A 22,409-nucleotide genomic window follows, 5' to 3' on the forward strand; every position below is an offset into this window, starting at 1 on the left:
TTAAAAAAAAACACAAAATAATTACAACGGCAACCTTTCTTCCTTTTTTTAATATGAATTTTTTTTTTTTTTTTTTAAGGTAGACCTCGGATTCCTTAGATATTTAATAATAATAATCAATCAAAGTTGGTAACAGGTAACAGCAAAAGAGATAAATTTCACCAGAATTTGTGGACAAAATAATATACCTCTCTCTTGGGGCTTGGGTTTGATGCTTTTTTTTTTTTTTTTTGAATATTTAATGGAAGAAACTTACTGTACCAGGTGAGCTCTATATAATTAAATATTATGAGACTAATCATTGTTATAAATAATATGCTTCATTTAATGGGTGATGATGTAGAAGAGGTCGTCAGGTACTACGTGGAGTCGTTGGCACAACCAGATGGGCTCCATCACCTGCTTCATGTGCCCCAAAATTCAATTTAGGGTATTTTGACAAAAACTAATTTTTGTAAGGGCATTTTCGGTATTAAATTTATTTTCTTAGGTGTATTTATTACTCTTTAACGTATGACCTAAGGGCACATTTTTATTTTTAATTATTCAAATTGGATTTTGTCCTGGTGGTTATAATAGCCCACATTCCGATCCCATGTGTTGGCATTAATGAGTGAAGGTAAAATAATAGAGAATTATAAAACTGTAAAAATCTAAGCCCACAATTATATTATGGGTATTCTATATTTTATAATATATGACTGTTGGATTTAACATGTAACAAAAATGTGGAATATGAAATAATTTACCTGTTCATCCAAAATGAAACTGGAAAATCACTTAAAGAGAATTAAATATTCTAATATTTAAAAAAAAATCTATATTTTTTTTAAATTACCAAAAACGAATTAAGTCACTTGACAATCCAGCATTTTAATCATTTGAAAGGCATTACAATAATTTACTTGTTCATCTAAAAAAATATGAAAAATCATTAAAAGAGTGATAAATATTTACAAAAAATAAAAAAAATTCAAAAATTAACAAAAACGAATTAAGTCACTGAACAGTTCCGTGTTTTAATCATTTGAAGGGCATTTTTGGTAAGACAATGTATTTCAACACATTAAAATGCTGGACTGTGAGTGACTAATTCGTTTTATAGATTTTTTTGTTGTTGTAAATATTAATCATATTTAACCCTCTTTTAGTAATTTTCCCACAAATAAATATATATATATATATATGGGTAGCGTTCAATGGCAAACTTTTTGGCAAAACATTTTTCAAAACATCAGTTAGAGGTTTTGGAATGGGCTGATTTTTGGTAAGGATGATCTCTACGGTGAGGAGATCATCCTCACCAAAAATCAGCCCATTCCAAAACTTCTAACCCATGTTTACAAGCTGAAAAATCGTGGACCGTCCATTTTTTGTAAACTGTTTTTGATGGGGTTAGAAGTTTTGGAATGGGCTGATTTTTGGTGATGATGATCTCCTCACCGTAGAGATCATCCTCACCAAAAATCAGCCCATTCCAAAACCTCTAACTCATGTTTTGAAAAATGTTTTGCCAAAAAGTTGGCCATTGAACCCCCCCCCCCCCCCCCCTATATATATATATATATATATATATATATATATCACATAAAAACTAATTGTCACAAACTAAACCGAACTTATTTCTTCACAAATGATTTCTTACATAAAAACCTTTTGGACCAATTTCTTTTTTTTACGGCCCATTTGGCACTCCACCATGTTTTTTAGCTTAAGAAAATCCATTCAAGGGCGCAGACCGCACCGAATGTTTAAGCCAAGCCACACAATTATCTCTCTGTACATGGAATTCTTTAGAAACTTATCTCACGTCTTTCGGCAAAAAACTTTCCCGTCACTGGCTGACCTGGAAATAGTGCCAGCCAGACTCCTGTGTCTGCACCTCCCTCGGCTGGAATATTCCCTGCCCAACCTGTCATGGCAGTCTTCACCCAGCCAGGGCAGTAGCAATTGATATAGATATGGTGACCATCTTGCCGATTGGAGAGTGCCTTTGCCATCAGCCGTGTGTAAGCATTAACTGCAAGTTTCGATACAGAATAGTCGGTAAACATTTGAGGCCACACACCCGATGTCCAACTGCCATGTTTCACTTGTTCAAGAAAATCAGTTACAGTCCTGTCAATCAGTTCTTCGGAGAGAGTATCTTCGTCAGTTAGTTGTTGTCTTAAGGTTATATCTCCCAATCTCTGTCAAAATTTAAATAATCAACTACAAGTGCTCAGTATATTTTTCCAAATGAAGGTAAAAAATCGAATAATCAATATATCTCTGTCACTCCCCAAAAAAGCAATGGTGCCACAAGTTAATAACAAGGTTTGAGAAATCAATTGTGGAAACTAAATCTCATAAAATTCGGTCTGGATCAGTCAAAACTTGATCGGATGAGGACTAAATCTAGAACCCCAAGTTAGATTCAAGTCAAATTCAGGTCCTCCTAGAACAAGAGTCTAGTTTTGAGCTTTCAAAAACCAATCCACTAGAAAGTATTTGAAGGTGACAGCTAGCTTAGTTGATAAAGTCTAAGTGCGATGAAACCATAGACCTGGGTTCAATTCTCGTCATCACAGAGTTACTGATCTCACTAAAAACATGCTTACCCATCATCCCAAAAAAAACCCTTTTTAGTATTTGGAAGGAATAATAGGTACCCAGTAAACCGTAAAATGGAATAAAAAACTGTTTTTGAAAGAATATAATAAAAAAACATGAAGAAAGAAAATCTTGTGTTGGGGAAACCTTTAGGTGTTTCAAATTAAATTAAAAGATTCCAGAAGACAACTAGAAGGAACATCAAAGAAGAAGAATTCCCCACTTACATTTCTCCTGCCATTTAATCTACCAAGTCGGGAGCTCACATTCACAATACGAGCACCGGCAGCAGAAGGTTTCATCAGTGGGATCGTAGTTTCAATCATCCTTTTGGTACCAAAATAGTTTGTCTCAATAACCTTCTCAGCAAATTCAACAGAATTATCTGACCCAAGATTAAAGTTAACACCAGCATTGTTTACCTGCACATACAGAATTAGCTATGTGAAGACAAGCAGTACATAGCTCATTATTATTATTTTTCCCCTTCTACATCATATATGGTTGTTTTAATAAAAATGTCACGAGAAAAATCTAAAGTCACGCACTCATGAGGACACATCCTTACCGAGCACATTAAATATTTTTAGCCTCATAAAAAGTGGGTTACAAGTTGAACAATCATAGACTGTCCACTTTCACCGTTAAATGTCATATTTGATAGGGTTAAATGTTTCAACAGGGGGTTGAAACTTCTAAGTTCATTCCAATCATCCACGGCATGTGACTTTGGAAGTCAACTTTCCATGCATCTATAGATTTTGATCCACAAGTAAAATAAGGTTTTGCAATAAATGCCCTAAAACTCCCCCATGAGAGAGGAGTGAATTCATTCAAATAATTCAACATCAAATAATAATTGACTTCAGTTATCAAAAAAAATTAAAAAAAATTCTGGTGAGGTGAGCTCAAAAGAGAACTGACATAAATCTTTTGCAGTGTTTCAAATTATGCAATTCCAATCAAAAGACTAAAAGGAAAGAAAGAAAAAAGTGTATTTTTCTTGAACAAGGTTTGCCAAGTAGTTGGAGATTGGCACCTCTATTTTTTATAGTATTTTGATCAACTTGAATGGTGAGAGTTCTTGATCTACAGCGCCCATGGATGCAGCCCTTGAATGGATCTTGGTTCACATCTCTTGCTTGGTAGATCGTTTTCTCCATTTATTTATTTTTAGCTGCTATCATAATTATTCTGTCGTGTCCTGTATTCAATTCCAACTACTAATGTTTAAGTTGTGGGTGAACCAGATCTAACAAAATCTCCCCCTCCTCCCCCCCCCCCCCAACTTGCAGTTCAATAAATTTCAAAACGTATCCAAAAAAGCCCTCAAAAATAAGGAAATTCATATGTTGGACATGCACCTAGGGATATTATGTGGCTATTAGAAGAAAAAAAGAGTGGTAAATGGAGGAATTTATGTTAGAGCGCTACAACTAAACAAAATCAAATCAATATAAAAGGTAAAATAATTGGAATTGGAGCAAGACAAGAAAGTAAAGAAGCGCTAAGCATCTCACCAAGATGTCTATGCCACCATAAGTCTGGTGTATCCATTCAGTAAATAGTTTAATCGATAGAGGATCCAAAATGTCCAATTGATGGACAGCCACATTTAAACCTTCTTCTTGTAAGGACTTTGCTGCTTCGTGGCAGTTCTTGATGTCTCTTGACGTGAGAATAACACTCAGCCCATGAACTGCAAGTTGTCGTGCTATCTCATACCCAATTCCTCTGTTAGCCCCAGTCACCACAGCAATTGTTTCTGAGCACCACCACCTAAACCACAGTAACATTGAGCTTAATAATAAATTCTCCTTGATGTAAATCGGATGCTAAACATGTACCATAATGTTCTTAAGTCAAGGCAATAAACTAGACTGAAATTGTTCAAGGTCTAAACAAATAATTTTGCAGAACCATCATTAAGATTTCGTTATGAAGTTTAAGAATTGCAAAGTAGAAGTCAGGACAGGGGAAAGGAAAACAACCCAAATCAAGTTTGCAATTTAAGTAGTAGAGATTTCTAGACAAGTAGTAAATCATTTTTTGAGAAAACAAAATCCAGTTCAAATCATTTTTTTTTTTTTTTTTGGAAAAGCTCGGATTGTTTTTGAGAACTAGGCCAACTCAGCTGGATTTGATCGATTTTGGTGTTTTCAATCTATATAAATGATTATTAAGAATTTAAATGCTTGTGATTAATTAAAATCATCAGAAATTTGTGATGGAAGTATCTATTAATCCAGTTTATAACAGAAAAAACCAATTGTTTTTAAAAATCTAAATACATATTCATCAACAAACATATTTGATTAAGCCGAGTGGGATCGAATCACCTGGTCCAAACCAGATTTGACAGTCCTTACAATCAATGAGCCATTTTCCAGCCCATCTGAAACCCTAATTTGTGAACTCTTCAATGAAACTAACATCCTATATTCTGAAGTTATTTTAGTTTTTCTTCCAAAACATCCGCTTGATTCCACTAAAAGGGTTTAATAGCAATTCTTCCATGGAATGAACCCTAGATATTTATGAGAATTCTTCCATGAAAAAAAAAATTCAAACATTGATTCCACTAAAAGGGTTTAATAGCAAAAGAATTACTTTCAAGGGGAAATTAGGGTTTAGGGTTTATGACCTCTCTTGATCTGTGTAAGGGATTTTTCTCTGGTCGGAGATCTCTTGGAGTCTCTTCTCTCTTCGCTCCTTCGCCTTCTCTTTTCTCCCCATCGATATTTCTTTTTGATTTACAGGTCGTTGGACGCTTTTGTGTCCAAATCAGTCCCCTTCCCTTTGAAAAGCAAAGATGTTGCCATTTCCAGGAGGAAGACACCTGACAAAAGAATCTCGAAGAATATCCAACAGTTTGCAGGTTGTAACATCATCTGTCACTCTCGAGGTTATAATTTGAGTCCTTTTTACTTGGGAGACCCCGAACTCTAGTATTATTTACATTTTCACCCTTTCTTCTTGATAAAGAGAGTTGCTATTGGCACCCCAACTTTTACTCTTTACACTCCAATTAGAAATAATGAAAATAGGATAAATTACCGTTTCATGTGTTGAATATGACAAAATTCCGAGTATAGTAGATTGTTCATTTTTATTCCCAAAACATGTTTTTATTAGTGAGTTTGCCACTTTCTTACCAACGAAATTGTCACTTTTGCCGGTGAATTTTCTAGCAAACTTATTCTAAAAACATTTTTTGGGAATTAAAATGAACATTGTATTGGAATCAGAATTCTTGTAAAAGTTGCCCATGTTTTGGGAAATATCTGAAGAAAATAAGTGAATGATTAAGAATAAGGAAAGTTGGGGTGCCGATAAAAGTTTTCTCATTTTTTTTAATACTAGATTTCTAATTTTCAGATTTAGGACTATATGACAAAGTAAGTATTTAATTGTAATAAATTGTCACCAAATAGAGGGAAAAAAAACCCTCTATCTTCATATGTTATACTTTATACAACAGGCAATAATAATAAATAAATACCAATCAAGAAAAACTGGTGACAATTTATTACAATAAAATACTTACTTTGTAGTCAAAAATACAAATCATATATATGTATATAATTTTTTTTTTATTGATAATTATTTATTACAATAAAATACTTACTTTGTAGTCAAAAATACAAATCATATATATGTATATAATTTTTTTTTTATTGATAATTATTTACTACTATAAAATAGATACTTTGTTTTCAATTCTATAGCTATAAAGATAGAAGTGGGGTGGAATTTCAACTTTTTTTTTTTTTTAATTTCATGGGTTTTTAGTTGTTTCGATTTCTAGTTTAATTTTCGTTCGATCCAAGTTTGATTCGATCTCTGAGGGTAGAATCGAACTCGAACCAATTTCTTCGATTTTGGTTCAGTCAAAGTACATTCAAGTTCAGGTTTGATCTTGTTTTTCAGTCTGGGTTTCAAGTAAAATGTACATCCCTATGATAAGTAAAATTTTTTTAACAATAATTATAATTAATGCATAAAAGTTTATAAACAAACAAACCATATTTATTCTCTCTCTCCTTGAAATTTTTTAGATTACAATGACAAATTGCTCCATGGTCTATCATACTTCTCTCATCATTTTGGTCATGCGAATTGTGATTTGGGAGTTCGAAGCTTCTTTGTGTTTCATTTCTGATGCTTGAGAGGTTGTCATTGGAGTGGCCATCTTCTCTCCATTGAAGCAAGCTAGGCTCGAAGCTTCAGATGACATTCAATACTACGATTCAACACATAAAATAGAAAAAAACAAAAAAGATTTTATTGCCACATCAATTTTTACTTAGAGCAACCAAAACATTTAGGTTAGGGTGAATCTTCATTTCATGCATTGAATATGACGAAATTCCAAATTCAGTACATTTCATTTTAATTTCAAAACATGTTTTTTTTTTTCCAATGAATCTGTCATTTTTATAATCAACGAATTTAGTAATAAAATACCAACAATTTAGCCATACCAACGATCTCACTGGTAATTTATCAGCGAATTCGTTAATACAAAGTGACGAATTCACTAAAAAAAATATGTTTTGGAAATTAAAATGAACTTTGTATCGGAATTTTGACATTAGTTGTGCATGGTTTGGGAAATATATCTTTAGGTTAAATACTTATTATCATTATTATGAATTAGGGTGCTCTAAGAAAATATTGTGGTGGCAATAGAAACTCTCTAAAATTATTCAATTGTTGTGACATAAATTTTGCAGAACGAAATAAATATCCCTTTTCAAAGCAACTATTAGTATTTGGAAGGGGTGGGGACGAGGCACAATTTAATCCTAAGTCTAAGTTTTGTCATTTTCTTTGCTAGTAATGAGTAATAACCACTTGTGGCTACTATGGTGATTGTGTTTCCACTTTGGCCAAGGGACTTACTTTGAATTAAAATTATATATTTCTATAGGTTTGATTGCAATTATTGTTAAAAGAATTCTTTATCATTTATCTCAATATTCATTTAAATGTTTAACACCTAATTTCATTAACAGATCCCAATTCGGGTCAGTGGACCCAATTAGACGTGCAAAAGCTTATTTCCAAGACTATTAAAAATAAGAATAATGATTTTCTAAAACCCGTACACCCCCATCATAGAATCATAGATCATTCATTATTTGCTTCGTGATACACAAAATCATAAATATTATTCTTGTGTATCCTAAGACAAATGATCTACAATTATGAGATGGGGGCGTATGTCAGATTATCATGAATATATATAAAAATAATGTGGTGTCCAAAGTTTGGTGTGAGCTCCTCACACAATGACTATATAAACACCCATAATCGTACACATCCTTAGGGTACAATTTTTCATATTCAATCACAAAAATTCAATGTTAAACTTATATCTTATGAGTCTACTTTTTTGTTGTATTAATTGTATAGATGGAACCATTGTTGGAGCTACCATTCAACTTGATTGGTGACTTCTTACTATTAGAACCACTAATTCTTCATGGTCAAATCTTTATTATTGATTTGATTTTTTTGGTAATTCAAATCAATATCATATCATATGAGAAAAGAAAAGAAAAAAAGAGAGCAATAATCATTATACACGTGTCCACAACGCAATTCCCATAAACACATGCTTGATTCCAAAAGGATCCTGAATACGGGTAATTGCTTGATTATATGCCCTTAGGTCGAAAGGTCAAATATTTATGTTAGTGACATATTAATTGTCGTTAGATAGATAAATCAATTTCGAGTTTTTAAAAAATGAGTCATTTAAACCCCAATGATGACAACTAGTTGAAAAAAATCCTTTGGAATGCACAATTATCTGAAAAGTAGATCGTGACTTATAAATATGATCGAAATGAGAAAATTATCAGAACACATTTTCTTTACATGACTTCAAGAAGGTGATAACTACTGTCACAAGATCGACGATCATGATAGAAACAATATGACAATTTGAGTGGCTAAGCTTTGTCAACGTAATTCTCACCATTTCAACCTATGATTAGAATTTACCCATGAAAATTTATTGAATTCTTCAATAAGAAATAATTAATCGAAATGATAAAATAATAAATACTTTATTTTTAAATGATTGGAGTTGATTCATGATATTTTTGGTGTGTAGTGTGTAAATCCATCAACGGACAATGGGAGTGGTTTGGGATTTACTGTTAAAAATTTAAGCTAAAGTAATCTCATATATCCAATAAAAAATTATTTCAGAAGAGTGCAATTGCTTTCGCTATATTTTCCCCAGGGGGGGGACTTTGTTTTTCACTGCGTTTCATACTGCGCTATGAGGAGATGTGCACATAACCATAGATGTTTTTGACTCATATTTCAAAGAAACACATCTATGGCCACTACATCAATGCAGTGTGAAACAAAGTGAAAAACAAATTAAGTCCCTCTAGGACTTTCCTTTTCCCACTATCGTCTAGGATTTAGTCGATTTAACACCCTTATTTGTTTATAAGAAAATCTTGGGAGGGCATTGTTTTTCACTGCGATTTTCACTGCGTTAGTGTGATAGATGAATTTTCTCGAGATACGACTAAAGAGAATCAACAGTTATGTACACACCTCCATGTCCGAAATGTGAGAATCGTAGTAAATCTGAAAGTCACCCCAGCATTACTCTTTATGGAAAATCCTGGGAGGACTTTGTTTTTCATTGTGATTCTCACTACGTTAGTGTGATAGCTGTACATGCAAATTTTCGCTCTACCTCAAGATCCTCCTTAGAAATTTCCAACTCAGTGGATGACCTACTACATGACCACTCTGACAATCAAGTTAGAATTAATGTAGAGCTAATAAAGAATTCTCAAGGAATATTTTTTCTAACTTTTAATGTGAGTTGTAATCTGATATTTATAGAGTTCTTGGCTCGTAGATTTTCCACGATCCTCTCAATGATTTTTGTCAATGTGGTTGTGCATGTTCCTTGACCTATCATTTGCTGGGGCTGCTATGCTTGACCTGTTAGGGCAACGACAGGTTAAACAGATCTGTCAAGCTAAGAGTTGTTACATTTGTCTAGTCAGTGACAGAGTTGTCTCATCTATCCTATCAAATCTTACATGCATCTGACCAATATTTATGAAAGTCGGTTTGATACAGCTCAATGATTCACTTTCCACTTGACTCGGTAAGTCAGTTATAATTTCTTTGGATTTTCTCATGTCACTATCTCCGAGAAATGCCCTTAACAATAATCAAAGATGAATTTTCTCGAGATATGACTAAAGAGAATCAACAGTTATGTGCACACCCCCACGTCAGAAATGTGAGAATCACAGTAAATCTGAATGTCACCCCGGCATTACTCTTTGTTATAACGCATTAAGTATGTTATATGTACATTTTTCACTGTTTCTTTATTTATTTTTCGAGGCATTGTAGCTAGAAAAGTTTTACCCAAAACATTATTATATTATAATAATAATAATAATAATAATAATAAGAAGGGACAAATAAATTCTTCCAATATTATTAAGTAAGAAGATCAAGTACATTACACATACATAAATATCCTAATCAAACCAAATAGTCTTACTACATACACACATAATTCTTATTTAAGATCGATCAGAGATTTTTTTCTTTTTTCTCATTTATTTGTTTTTGGGTTTCTGAGTTGGGACCTAATAATAGTCCTACCAACACATGAACCATTCATCTCTCTCTCTTTGACCCTAAACTAAAATACCCATTAATCCATCATAAACGATTCAAAGGCACTGAGTCACGACTCAGTTATTGACAACAGTAGGGACACTATGCAACACAACGGTTTCAACGGTCAGACCGGGTCCGAAGCCGAACAACACACCCCATTCCAACCCATCACCAGTTGTCTCTTTCCCTTGTTGAAGAGACTTGTTTCTCATCTCATCAAGAATGAACAACACACATGCACTCGACATGTTACCATACTCGCTCAAAACGTGCCTAGTGGGTCCGAGTTTTTCTTCCTTAAGACCGAGTTTTAACTCAACCTGGTCGAGAATGGCTGGGCCACCTGGGTGAGCGATCCAGAACAAGGAGTTCCAATCACTGATTCCAATTGGAGCAAAAGCTTCTAGCAGACTCTTTTCAATGTTCTTGGAAATCAACCCGGGTACATCTTTCAACAAGTGAAAAGTGAGACCAACTTCACGTAAATGTCCATCAATGGCACCATCCGAGTCAGGAAGAATCGTCTGAGAAGCAGAAACGAGTTCGAATAGTGGACGTTCGATGGACGTGTTTGGGTCAGCACCAACGATCACAGCCGCTGCACCATCACCAAAAAGTGCTTGGCCCACAAGAGAATCCAAGTGAGTATCAGTAGGACCACGAAAAGTAACGGCAGTGATTTCGGAACACACAACAAGGACACGTGCACCAACATTGTTCTCTGCGAGATCCTTAGCAAGACGAAGTACAGTTCCACCAGCAAAGCAGCCTTGTTGATACATCATAAATCTTTTAACGGACGGTCGTAAACCAAGGAGCTTTGTAAGTTGGTAGTCCGCACCAGGCATGTCTACACCCGAAGTAGTACAGAATACAAGATGGGTGATCTTTGATTTGGGTTGGCCCCACTCTTTGATCGCCTTTGATGCGGCTTCTTTACCTAGTTTGGGAACTTCAACGACTACCATGTCTTGACGTGCATCAAGTGATGGTGCCATGTAAGCACAGATGTTTGGGTTCTCTGTGAGAATTTCCTCTGTGAGGTGCATATAGCGTTTTCTAATCATAGATTTGTCACCTGCATACATGTCCAATCAAGTCTATTATTATTATGTACAAAAAGACTTGTTTTTTTTTTTTTTTTTTAACACACACAAAGAAAATCAAACAAGAGAGAGAGACGTACACATTCGCTTGAACTTCTCTTTCAAATCGGTGAGGTGTTCACTTTTAGTGATTTTGAAGTAGAAATCAGGGTAGTCAGCCTGGTAGACACAGTTGGAAGGAGTAGCGGTTCCAATGGCTAGTACTGTGGCTGGACCCTGAGCACGCTGAGCCTTCCTGATTTCCTCCACTGTCACCATGATGGGCTAATTAACTAGTTTTTTTTTTAAAAAAAAAATTTGATACAACACTTACTATATATCAAAACTCTCAAACTGATCTTTAGAAACGTCAACACAAGTAACTTCTTCTGTGCTCTTAGAAAAGTTGGATATAGTCAGTTTTATAGTCACACACAAGTTAATGGGTTGGTTGTAGAGTGGGGTAGATGGGAAACCACGTGGGTTCTTCGTTATTTAGTTGAACCTATGGTTCTTCTTCTTACACGTGAGTTTTTATTTTATTTTCTTCTTCTCAACATTTTGACGATTTGGTATAATTTCTTCCATCAACCTTTTGTAAAGTCTCTCATTGCTCCACGTACGTCTCATGGATGGTTTGAATTTTCAGTGCTGGGACTCAAAAACTCTCCGACGTGGCATGTGCAAACAACAGTAGATTCTTTCCCTCGGGATACACAACCACCTGCCATATGCAGTTACGTATCCAACCAGTCAGGTACAAATACTGTTTTAAGATACCAACGTATCAAGAATCTTTTTTTTTTTTTTAAATACGAAAATATTGGAATGACACATGGTATTTACTACGATTCTCACAAACCATAGATGTGTTTCTTGGTGATACGAGTAAAAACCATCTATGATTATGTATGTATTTCCACGTCAGAATTGTGAGAATCACAATAAATCCTAATAGTACAAATCATGTGGATCTTGGGTGGAGGAATAAAACCCACCTCTCTCACCTTAACACATGCCACGTTAGTCACAAACAATCCAAGGAAACTATGAAAAGGAGTTGTCTTAGACTTTAATTGATTGTGACTACATGGCATTTGTTGATTAGGGCTGTTAATGGGTCTGTTCCGATTCGGTTATTATTATGCATATTAGAACAATAACCACTATATTTTATCGATTTTGATTCTTGTCGATTCTGATTCCGATTTTAAAATAAGTGAAACAAGAATCGTCAAAAATCACGAGTACTTATTAGTTTCGATTCTCAAGAATCAAATGAGAAAAATTATTTCAAAAATCATTATAAAATAAATTTCTTCTAAAAAATAACATATTATTTGTAAAGTATTAACTTAATAATATTTTGTTCCACTGAAAATATGATTTAATGACTTTTATTTTCAAATTTTAAAATTTATCTCCTATACAAGTAATAAATTTAAAAAGAAATGACTTATTTTAAACTCAAATGTTTAGTTTGTATGAAATTTGAAGAATTTTATATCATATATGTTAATTTTAAAATATAGGATAACCTTCTATCATGTATAATGACAAAATAAATTGGTTCCGGATACTCGCAAGTACCCATCGAATAGAATCTAATGATTTTGGATCCTATCAATTCGATTCCAATAAAAAAAAGAATCGAAATCAAGATTTTCGATTTCGATTCTGGTTCGATTCCAAGTAAATGGGTATCCATTGACACCCCTAATCTTTATGTGTGGGAGGAGGGTTTAATTTCGCCACCCCAAATAAATAGGAACTAGACTTGAAAAGAGAACATATTATATGAGTGAAGGTAGACTAGAAGTGTCAGATACCAAAAATTTGAGTGGCCATAAATACCCTTACTTCTATAATTAAATTTAATATGATAAAGGTCATTTTAGTTATTAAAAAAAAAAAAAAAAAAAAAGAAACCAAGAAAATTATAATTTTGCTTAGTTTTCAAAATTAGAAAAGTATTTTTTATTTATTTATTATGTAATCTTCAAAATCCCTTCTTATTAGAAGTGACGCGTCACTATTTGGACTTAGTATTTCATAGAATCATTCGTTTCTCATAAAATTACTTTACTTCTCATACGATGTTTGAGGTTGTCCATCAAACAGACGGTTGAGATAAATGGACATGCATTTGATACTAAGATTCAGTGATGATTCCCCATCTCAACCGTTGATTTGATGGAGAATTAAATTTCCATTTTTTTTATTGGATGAATATCTGCGTTCGTGCAAAGAAGTAGTTGGCACGGATTGAAGAAGCTCCAATGAGAAGAGAAAACGTAATCTTTAGGTGAAATTGGTGGTTGGACGTCTCTGTCACACTACTATGCACTGTGGTTGGCATTAAATAGGAAGGTGAATAAGGTCCAGTGGCCTCAGCAGTTCCCACATTTCTAACTTTTCTTCGGATCTGCAAAGATTTTGTCACAAATACACTTTTGTTGGAATCTCTACGAGTTTTCTTCCATCACAACGGTTTGTTAATTTGTTTGGGTAAGAGGCCCACAAAGGCATAATAAGGCTTTCGAAACTGGTTGTAGGTAGTAACATTGCGGGGGAAAAGCTTGCCCACTTCAAAACCCTCTCCATTGGATTCCACGTGGCATTTCAAAGGAGGTGTTTACAAATTTAGTGAAAATGTAAGGGTTTGAAATAAATAGAAAATGCCATGTGTCTTATAATGAAGAGGGTTGCTTCGAAATTTTGAAGCGGACGGGACTCATGGAGGAGGATAGGTTGATTTCACGAGAGGAGCCATGATTTTATTTTTCGGAGGGAGGGGGGACCTATAGTTAATAGTACAATTGAAGAGCTTGAAAACGAAAGTTTTTGATAATAAAAAATTAAGATATTTTTGTTTGAAAGTTCAAAAATGTTATGAGACAAGACCTAGTCAAGGGGCAATGTCATCTTCAAATATTGAAAGGGAGGCTAAAAATTAGAGGGAGTGGAGGCAAATGAGGCATGCAGATTATGTACACTCGAGCCACGCCCATAGTCGATCCAATGGCTACTAGTGGTTGATAAGTTTAGGTGGGGACATTAGTGTTCACAAAAAAATGACGTATCGTGGTTGGTGCCCTCAAAAGTTGATGTTGAACTAGTGAAGTGACTCCATTGCCATGTCAATTTGACCTAATCTATATAATTTGTCATCGTGTACCCTAAGGGCATGTGTCATGAGGCATTAAATACACCTCCAAACCTAATTTTTCCATACATTTTTTTTTTTTTTTATTACTTGAGGTACGTCTTTGATTTTGTGGACAAAATTTTTATTTGGAGGGAGGATGTAATAACCCAAATCAACTATTAAAACACCAAAATCAGACATAAAACAAGCCCGGAAGGGTGATCTGAATTTTCATCCCTCTAAGGTAACTTAGATGTTACTATATGTAGCTCACTAGATATAAATATGTCTCTTCTCACCTTAAATTGGTTGCTCACATCAACAACATTAAATGTTGCATATCATTACACATGGCCCTGCATGTAAGACTTAATTGTCGTATGTCCAACTCACCTACCATGCAATCAATCACATTATATCACATTAAACTTGACATTTTATTTTGATTGTGCAACTCACCAAATTTTTGTTTAATGATACCATATCTTTAACTAAGAGAGAAATATCAAATTAACTTCCATGCACTACCCTACTTAGTCATTAACTTAACCTTTAACTTAAACTAATTCCAACCACCTCTTAAGTAGGGTGAAAATTTTAATTAATCTTAATTAACTAATCTAACCCTAGTTAATTTATCCCTCTCTATACTTAACCTCATTATATAAAAGAACTTAGGCAAATCTACAAGTTTTTACACTCCCATACGTTCACCTTCATCCTATGCATCCCTAAAGACCTCTCATTACTCTAATTATCTCCCAAAAATCCTCATAACCTCAACTCTACTAGATATGAATTCATCTAAAAGCTTTTATCCAACTCTACTAAGAACTTCTTAAATGTGCTTGAAGAAAATTCAGCAACCTTGATTTTTATAGGAAGGCTACTCTTTATACCACCTAAAATAGAATCTTGAGAAAAAGTTCTCTTTAGTAATCATCAAGGGGAATAGTTTCTCACAACTCTATATTCTTTTCTCTATTCAACACGCTTTTAACTAATTCATATTCTTATTATTTCTACACGACATTATTCATTAGATTCTCTTTTCACCAAGAAATTCTACCTTCAACTCATAATAGGAATCTCCCCTCAAACACTTTTAAAGGGAGACACATTTATTCAAGTCTTAAATAAGCTAAAGGAAGATATAGTCAAACATACTTTAATATAAACTGTGGAGGGATAAAATTGTCTCCTATCCAGATCATTCATTTGCACTATCAACACGCATCTCGAAACGGATATGTCGCAGCATTTGAAGATAATTCTATCTTATTAAAAAAGAATCCTAATTTAAGAGAATTATTACAATTTTTATGTAATTATTAATTTGAATAAATGGTAATATGGTCAATTGTAACTTAATTATGGTTATAACTTTTTTCAAGATTTTTCTATTTAAAGGCATTGAGACCATTGTAAAGAAGGGGAGAGGAGGAAAAAATATAAGGGAGGTGAGGAGGTTACGTAACTGTGAGATTTACAGTGAAATGATTTCCTAAACCCGTAGACGTAGGCACGTTTGCTAAACCATATAAAAAACCTTGGTCTTCTCTATTTTTTCATGTTCTTTTTATTAGTTTGTGTATTTAATGATGAAATCAGGAATAAGGGTCAATTTATCACAAAATCAACCTCTACATAAACCATAACCAATCATATTTAATAGTCTTGTGTGTTTTTCAGTCCAAGAAAAACTCAAGGTAACGAAATTGAAGCACATAATCAAAGTCAAAGAATGTAATTTTTGCAAGTTAGAAGGTACATATACCTTTTCACTCTAGGTAGGCCACCTGACATACTTTTAATGCTCATATTGCTGATTTTAAAATAAATCATTTTCAAAATCTATTTAACTTCTTTAAAATAAGATGAAATGATGGTGTGTTCTATAATTCACTTGTCATATTTCTAGAGTAATTTTCTTTGATTAAGTTATGAATGATTTGGTTATTTGACATAAATAAGGTGTGAAGAAAGTTTAATCATTACTCTTTATACCACCTAAAATGGAATCTTGAAATGATATTGTGTTCTATAATTCACTCCTAAGAATGACTCATGAAAAACACACATGATCCCAGCCCTTTACAAAATCCAATGGTTGAGATTTATGCGTATCATGACAACACAAATCTCATAGAGATGTATCTTGAGGAGAAATCTCAACCATTGGATTTTGCATTTAAAGGGTTAGGATCTTGTGTTTTTTTCACGAGTCATTCTTAGGAGTCAACGGATCTTGAGCCTAAAATCTATACACTTTTAAGTTATGGACTGTTTTTTACTATCTCTTTAAGCATTATGATCATAATTAGTCAATGGAAGAGCATTGAAGGAAATCCTACTAAACACTTCTCATAATTGCCATGAAATATTTTTGCTTATAACATAGAAATATCTTATTTTTACCATGAAATGTTCATGTATTATAAACTAGAAAGTTCTCAATATTTCCATTTTACAATGTAAAAATATCTCATTTTTATCATGGGAAGGGAAGTTTCCAGTTATTCTTGTACATCAATCCATGCATTACAGTGATGATACTTCGTTGCAATTGTACTTACTACACATTATAAAAAAATTCACTTCGATTGCATCGTAAATAAAAATTATGAATTATGTTGCATCCCAAACTGATTTGATGAGGAATCCATTCTTGCGAACAAACATAACCGCCACATACAACTAGGACTAGGAGCACTCCATCTTCTGATATATATAACATTTCTTCTACTGTGGTTCTGTTGGGTTGAGAACTAAATCAAATGAGAGGTATTTGCTTTTCAGGGTAGTTTATTACTCAAAGATTGTTTGGTGATACAGTTCGAGAAAAGGGTTCCAATTTTTCTCATGGAATGAAGAAACAATCGAGAAGAACATAAATATAATCTTAAATAGAGAGAAACTGGCCAAAGACAGTAGTCCTCTTGCCCATCTATCAAGTTGACCACAAGTAAAAGTGAAAATTTACAAAGAACTATAAGTGCACACATAGGATTTATATGAATACAAATGCCGGGTAAATAATATTAATAATGACAACAGCAGCAACGGAAATGCCATGCGTACGACAAAGAGCAGGGCAAGCATCAGAGCATACTTTTGGAATAGATACATCTCAATGGCTTGTTTTGAAGTGCTCTCATCACGTTGCATGCTGCCCTTATATTATAATAGGAAATTTTAGCAAAACTTCACTGCTTGCAGGCCGTATAAGGAGTGTGAATATCTACATATTGCTGAGCCCAACAAAATTGAACTGTCAACATGACTAGGGACTCTTAACACTCTATGAGAACAAAAAAAGAACTACCTCAAAGAGAACTCTTAACCTTCAAAATTTCTATTCAGTGCAACTTTAGTAAGCTATGCTCATAAAGATGATCACTAGTTAAGATTTCCGGGCCAAAGAAGTACCCCTAAGGGCCCGTTCTTTTCTTCTTTTTTTTTTTTTTTTAATTTTATATATATATATTTATATATATAGTTTGGGGGGGGGGGGGGGGGGGGGGAAGTATTTCTCTATAGATGGAAGATAGTGGAGAGGTGGAACAGAGTATTATCCAACACATACCTACTGGCTAAAATAAGGGGTACTTTGTGGCTGCACGTCATTCTGATTGACTGAACTTTTGTTGCTCAAGTTTCTCAAGCACTGTCTGCTTTTCCTCCTCCGGAAGAGAATTGAACATGAACACAGATTTGTCACCAATATCATCCTTGAACATAAATGACACGAACTCAGAAAAGGCCACAGATTTCTAAACTTAAAAAGGTGAAACTGTTAACTGAGTAGTATATTCCAACACCAGAAATCATATTATTAGCAAAGTACCTTGATGGGCTGAGTGAACTTCCTTGCTGAAAATACCACAAATAGAGCCATCCATATACCCAATAGAGTGAGTTTCGCCCCTTCATCCATTAAACCTGTCTGTATGTTCCAATTGGAGTCCATCATCATCTAGATGAAATTTTAAAGCTAGAAGAGAAAAGTCTCTTGGTTAATGGACTAAGTCAGATTACAGATTATATGAGGTGATCAAGGCTCCTATCAAATAAATGGAAGAAATATTCGCCATTTGATTGGTTCAACATGGGAAACAAAAAACAAATGCTTAACCAATTAGATGACATTCACTTGGGTTATAGTGGTTCTTTTCACCACTTCATCCATGTCTTTTCTGATCTTCCAAAAAAAATGGGGGATTTTCTTATGCAAAATGAAACAATCAAAGATTCACCTATAGATGTGCACAATATGTACCCATATGCTGTTGAATCATGTTGATAGACTGTACAATGGTCACAAAATCGAAGCACAGGTTTAAAACGGTAAGGAAAAACTTCGGAAAAAGAGAAAGTAATTGAAAAGAAGTATAAAAATAAAAGAAAATATTAAAAATTATAGAACAAAAAAAATGTGTGTAGTACATTAGGCATTTATTTTTAGTCTTCAATATAGTTTTGAACTAAAAAAAAAACTTAATAACCCAAAATCCTATATTATGAACTAAATCCCATATTAGAAAACATTCATGAACTTAATCACAATAAATCATAAGGCCACAAAAATTTACCACAAATAAAAAATATATTTAACTTTTTTCTCTTTGAAAAATTTGGGAAAAATAAAAATAAAATAAACACATTTATAAACGTAAGAAAAATGTGTTTAAAACATAAAAATGATTTTTGTTCTTTAAAAAATATGTTTTACTGACTTTAATTGCTTTAGGTACAAAACTCCTTTTAAACATGACCTAAACAATGCCTTTTTGTGACTATATACTGTAATAATGGCCTAGTTGGAAGGATACGTTAATTTTCTCTAGTAAGAGATTACCTTTACCAAGTAATTTATTGCTTAGTTTAAGAGTTTCACTGCTAGTCTCATTTGAATTATAAAAAATTGGTCAACTATTGAACCTAGAAATTACTTTCTAAACCTCCCAATGTTGGTTGATGTCTCTAGAACTTATTCAATCTCTTAATGTATCAGTGATGGAGAACTTGAGAGAAAAAAAATACCAGGTGCCCAAGAAGTACTATGGGGATAATGAATGTCAGAACACCAGCTTCCAACTTTCCATAGCAGAGCCCTACATGGTATCACAAAAATGATTAAATGAAGAAAATAATGTGCGAATGTAATGGAGCCATATTAGCTCTTTGACTAGACAATAATAGGCTTTCAAATTACAATCAAATAGAAATCACACGCACAAAAGTGAAAAACAAAGAGCTTATTTGGATGTATGTCTATTACCTTCCTTGAATACGAGTCCTGTCAATGCTGCAAAAAGGGGTCCAACAAACCATACATATGTCGGGTTATGAACAATGTATTGTGGCAAGCTCTCACCAGCAGGTTGAGCAAGACTTAGGTATGTTGCCAAAGATCCTAAAATGCCAATTGCCCATAACGCTTGAAGGGTGCGTTTGATTTCAGTTACATAAATGTGAATTAAGAATAGCGATAAGCCTAGTCCTCCAGCTCCAAGTGCATACAACAAATTGATATTATGTTCTACAACATCTCTCAAGATGGTGTTATCTGGTAGAAATGCAGTTGAAGAAGCAATTACGAATGATGCAGCAGCAGTCACTAACCCTGATCTATATAGGATCACCTGTAATAATTCATAAAAACAAACTTTTTTAAGTGCTCGGACACAATTGACTATTAAACAACATCAATGGATTCCTTAAAAAGCTTATATATATGTTCAATATTATTTGTAATTTATTGCCAGATTTAAACTATAAGATAAAATAAGAGAGGTACTATTGGCACCCCAACTTTTACTTATTACACCTCAACTTCTTAATTTATTTATCACGCCCCAATTAAATATTAAAACAAACCCTTCGACCATTAAAAAGATTTGGCTCAAATTATAATCTCAACATTATAACACTTGTTCAAATAGAAACCTAGCAAAATAATAAAAATAAATAAAACAGAGAGAGAGAGAGAGAGAGAGAGAGAGAGAGCTTCTATTGGCACCCTAACTTTTACTTATTCTCAACCATTCACTTATATATTATGTTTATATATAATATATATACTTAGTAAAAGTTAGGGTGCCAATAACAGATCTCTAAAATAAACTTAGTAATAAGCTTCTAAGCATTTCAATATATTATGCTTATTGTTTCCTATTATAATGATAGAAGGTGGGGTAGTAGTGGTTCGACACAAAAATCTAGATTCCAAAAATGCTCCCACCTTAACATTAAACTCAATATAATCAAGGTTATTTCAGTCAAAAACCAAGAAAATTGCAATCCCACCTCTCTAAAATGAGGTTGGTTAGTTTTCAAAATTATAAAAATTTCATTTTTAGTGTGTTATCTTCAAAACCACTCTTTAATTGATATTTTAAGTTACAAGTAAGCCCTTTAGATACATGTGTACTTGCACATGCCACCTCCTAGTGAAAATAATGGCCATTAAGCAGCACTCACAGAAGTTTTCCCGGGTCTTGTTATCGTGTGCCCTAAGGGCACAGGTTAAAGTGCAATAAATACACTTTGGAAATTGGATATTGTACCGAAAATCACCTTCTTGAAGAATTTTTTTTTTTTTTATATCAAAATACCGTCAAATTCCAATTTTCAAAGTGTATTTATTGCACTTTAACGTGTGCCTTTAGGGCACATATTAACAAAATCCAAGATTCAAAGGAGTCGATCAACACCAGCCAAGTGGAAAACTGAACCTAAAACTACGGAATAAATTCAAATAACAAAAAAATATGACTAATTCGGGGAAAAAAATGAAAAATTACCTCTCGGACGTCTGAAGAATCGACAGTCCATGGACCATAAATTCCTTGATAAACTATTGGTTCGAGAGAATTCTGAGAGCTTTCTCCAAGAGCTTGGCATCTTATCGATCCAATTCGAGACGATAAAACCCTAGTAGAAGGCGAAGAAGAACGCAGAGAAACCCTAGATGAAGCAAAATTGTTACATGTAGGTGAGATTATTGGTCGAAGATGCGGTTTTGTGGTTGCTGTGACGAAGGTGGAAGACAATAGCAAGGCCATTTGGGACAGTAGAGAAAATTATGAGGTTGGGATTCTCTCTTCTAAATATATAGGGTGATAGATACGCCCTCCACTTTTTGGTTAATATTTGAGATACCCTGTGTTTTAAAACTAATGTCACACCCCTTGACCTTTGTTCTACTTCAAAGACTGGTTGAAAATGACGAAAAGCCCCTTATCTTCAACTTCTTCCAAAAGCCCTTGATTTTCTTCCCAATATCTGCAACCTTAAAACTTTGTTTGGATTGAGAGAAATCAAACTCATTAAAAGAAATAACAAATAGAGAATAAATCCAATTTCTTTTCATCTTGTTTGGTTTAATACTAGAAAAACTTAAGTTTGGAGAGAAAAAAAGGATAAAGTTGTAGTTTTTAGTTCTTTTATTAGTCATGAACATTTCTTTTCTCTCTATTTCTCTCCAATTTGACGAGAAAAAAGAGAGGAAAAACTGACTTATTTTTCTCTCCATTATTTTTCTTTTCTTTCCTCAATTAACAATCTAAACAAGAGAAATTAATTTTTTCTTTTCTTTTCTTTTCTCTCCATTTCTCTCAATCCAAATACACCATATATTTAACTTATTTAACCTCATCTTCAACCTTAACTTGTTTTAATTTTTTTTTTTTTCCCCCTTTTTCAATCCAAAAACTTGTTATCTTCTACTTCCCAATAGTTATATCTTGTTGTTGAGAGTATGCACATTGAAGGAGATAGAAACTTAACTTATAACTTAGAAGGCAAGAGAAGAAAAAAGTATTGGGTTGAAGATGAGGGCATTTAGATCATTTTGTGTTATATCCTAGTGTAAACTAAGGTCAAGAGGTGTGTTCCATTAG

At 33.6% G+C, this 22,409-nt stretch overlaps 3 protein-coding genes across 4 annotated transcripts; all 3 read right to left on the reverse strand.

Annotated features, from left to right (window-relative positions):
• Positions 1–1,598: 1,598 nt before the first annotated feature.
• LOC147405296 (short-chain dehydrogenase/reductase 2-like) lies at positions 1,599–5,430 on the reverse strand. Its single transcript, XM_086432972.1, has 4 exons — positions 5,237–5,430; positions 4,113–4,371; positions 2,820–3,014; positions 1,599–2,189 (listed from the first exon to the last, which is right to left on the reverse strand). Exons 1-4 carry the CDS (start codon positions 5,326–5,328, stop codon positions 1,794–1,796), a joined length of 942 nt encoding a protein of 313 aa, XP_086289098.1. The 5' UTR covers positions 5,329–5,430; the 3' UTR covers positions 1,599–1,793.
• A 4,628-nt stretch (positions 5,431–10,058) lies between these two features.
• On the reverse strand, positions 10,059–11,743 carry LOC147405297 (chalcone synthase-like). The gene is made up of 2 exons (XM_086432971.1): positions 11,459–11,743; positions 10,059–11,350 (listed from the first exon to the last, which is right to left on the reverse strand). The coding sequence occupies exons 1-2, from the start codon at positions 11,634–11,636 to the stop codon at positions 10,347–10,349; spliced, it is 1,182 nt and encodes a 393-aa protein (XP_086289097.1). The 5' UTR covers positions 11,637–11,743; the 3' UTR covers positions 10,059–10,346.
• A 5,643-nt stretch (positions 11,744–17,386) lies between these two features.
• Positions 17,387–21,594, reverse strand: LOC147405298 (integral membrane family protein). Of its 2 annotated transcripts, none has more exons than XM_086432973.1 (6): positions 21,312–21,594; positions 19,787–20,150; positions 19,549–19,619; positions 18,353–18,451; positions 18,092–18,236; positions 17,387–17,756 (listed from the first exon to the last, which is right to left on the reverse strand). In XM_086432973.1, the coding sequence occupies exons 1-5, from the start codon at positions 21,570–21,572 to the stop codon at positions 18,129–18,131; spliced, it is 903 nt and encodes a 300-aa protein (XP_086289099.1). In that variant the 5' UTR covers positions 21,573–21,594; the 3' UTR covers positions 17,387–17,756; positions 18,092–18,128. The 2 variants fall into 2 exon arrangements, with proteins under 2 accessions (XP_086289099.1, XP_086289101.1); XM_086432975.1 differs by having other exon boundaries at positions 17,387–17,776.
• Between the last annotated feature and the right edge of the window lie 815 nt (positions 21,595–22,409).

This window comes from Akebia trifoliata, chromosome 3 (genome assembly GCF_017979445.1).
Source record: "Akebia trifoliata isolate Shusen 1 chromosome 3, ASM1797944v1, whole genome shotgun sequence".
Lineage (NCBI taxonomy): Eukaryota > Viridiplantae > Streptophyta > Magnoliopsida > Ranunculales > Lardizabalaceae > Akebia > Akebia trifoliata.

What these genes read in the sequence shown, in the direction of transcription:
- LOC147405296 (XM_086432972.1), bottom strand. Translation starts at nt 5,328, where the DNA reads ATGGGGAGAAAAGAGAAGGCGAAGGAGCGAAGAGAGAAGAGACTCCAA. An exon ending in ATGGTGGCATAGACATCTTG is followed by an intron (nt 3,015 to 4,112) that starts GTGAGATGCTTA and finishes CTGTATGTGCAG; the next exon opens with GTAAACAATGCTGGTGTTAA. An exon ending in GATTAAATGGCAGGAGAAAT is followed by an intron (nt 2,190 to 2,819) that starts GTAAGTGGGGAA and finishes AAATTTTGACAG; the next exon opens with AGATTGGGAGATATAACCTT.
- LOC147405297 (XM_086432971.1), bottom strand. Translation starts at nt 11,636, where the DNA reads ATGGTGACAGTGGAGGAAATCAGGAAGGCTCAGCGTGCTCAGGGTCCA. An exon ending in AGAGAAGTTCAAGCGAATGT is followed by an intron (nt 11,351 to 11,458) that starts GTACGTCTCTCT and finishes ACATGTATGCAG; the next exon opens with GTGACAAATCTATGATTAGA.
- LOC147405298 (XM_086432973.1), bottom strand. Translation starts at nt 21,572, where the DNA reads ATGGCCTTGCTATTGTCTTCCACCTTCGTCACAGCAACCACAAAACCG. An exon ending in TAGTACTTCTTGGGCACCTG is followed by an intron (nt 18,452 to 19,548) that starts GTATTTTTTTTC and finishes TGGAACATACAG; the next exon opens with ACAGGTTTAATGGATGAAGG. An exon ending in AGTTCACTCAGCCCATCAAG is followed by an intron (nt 18,237 to 18,352) that starts GTACTTTGCTAA and finishes TTTATGTTCAAG; the next exon opens with GATGATATTGGTGACAAATC.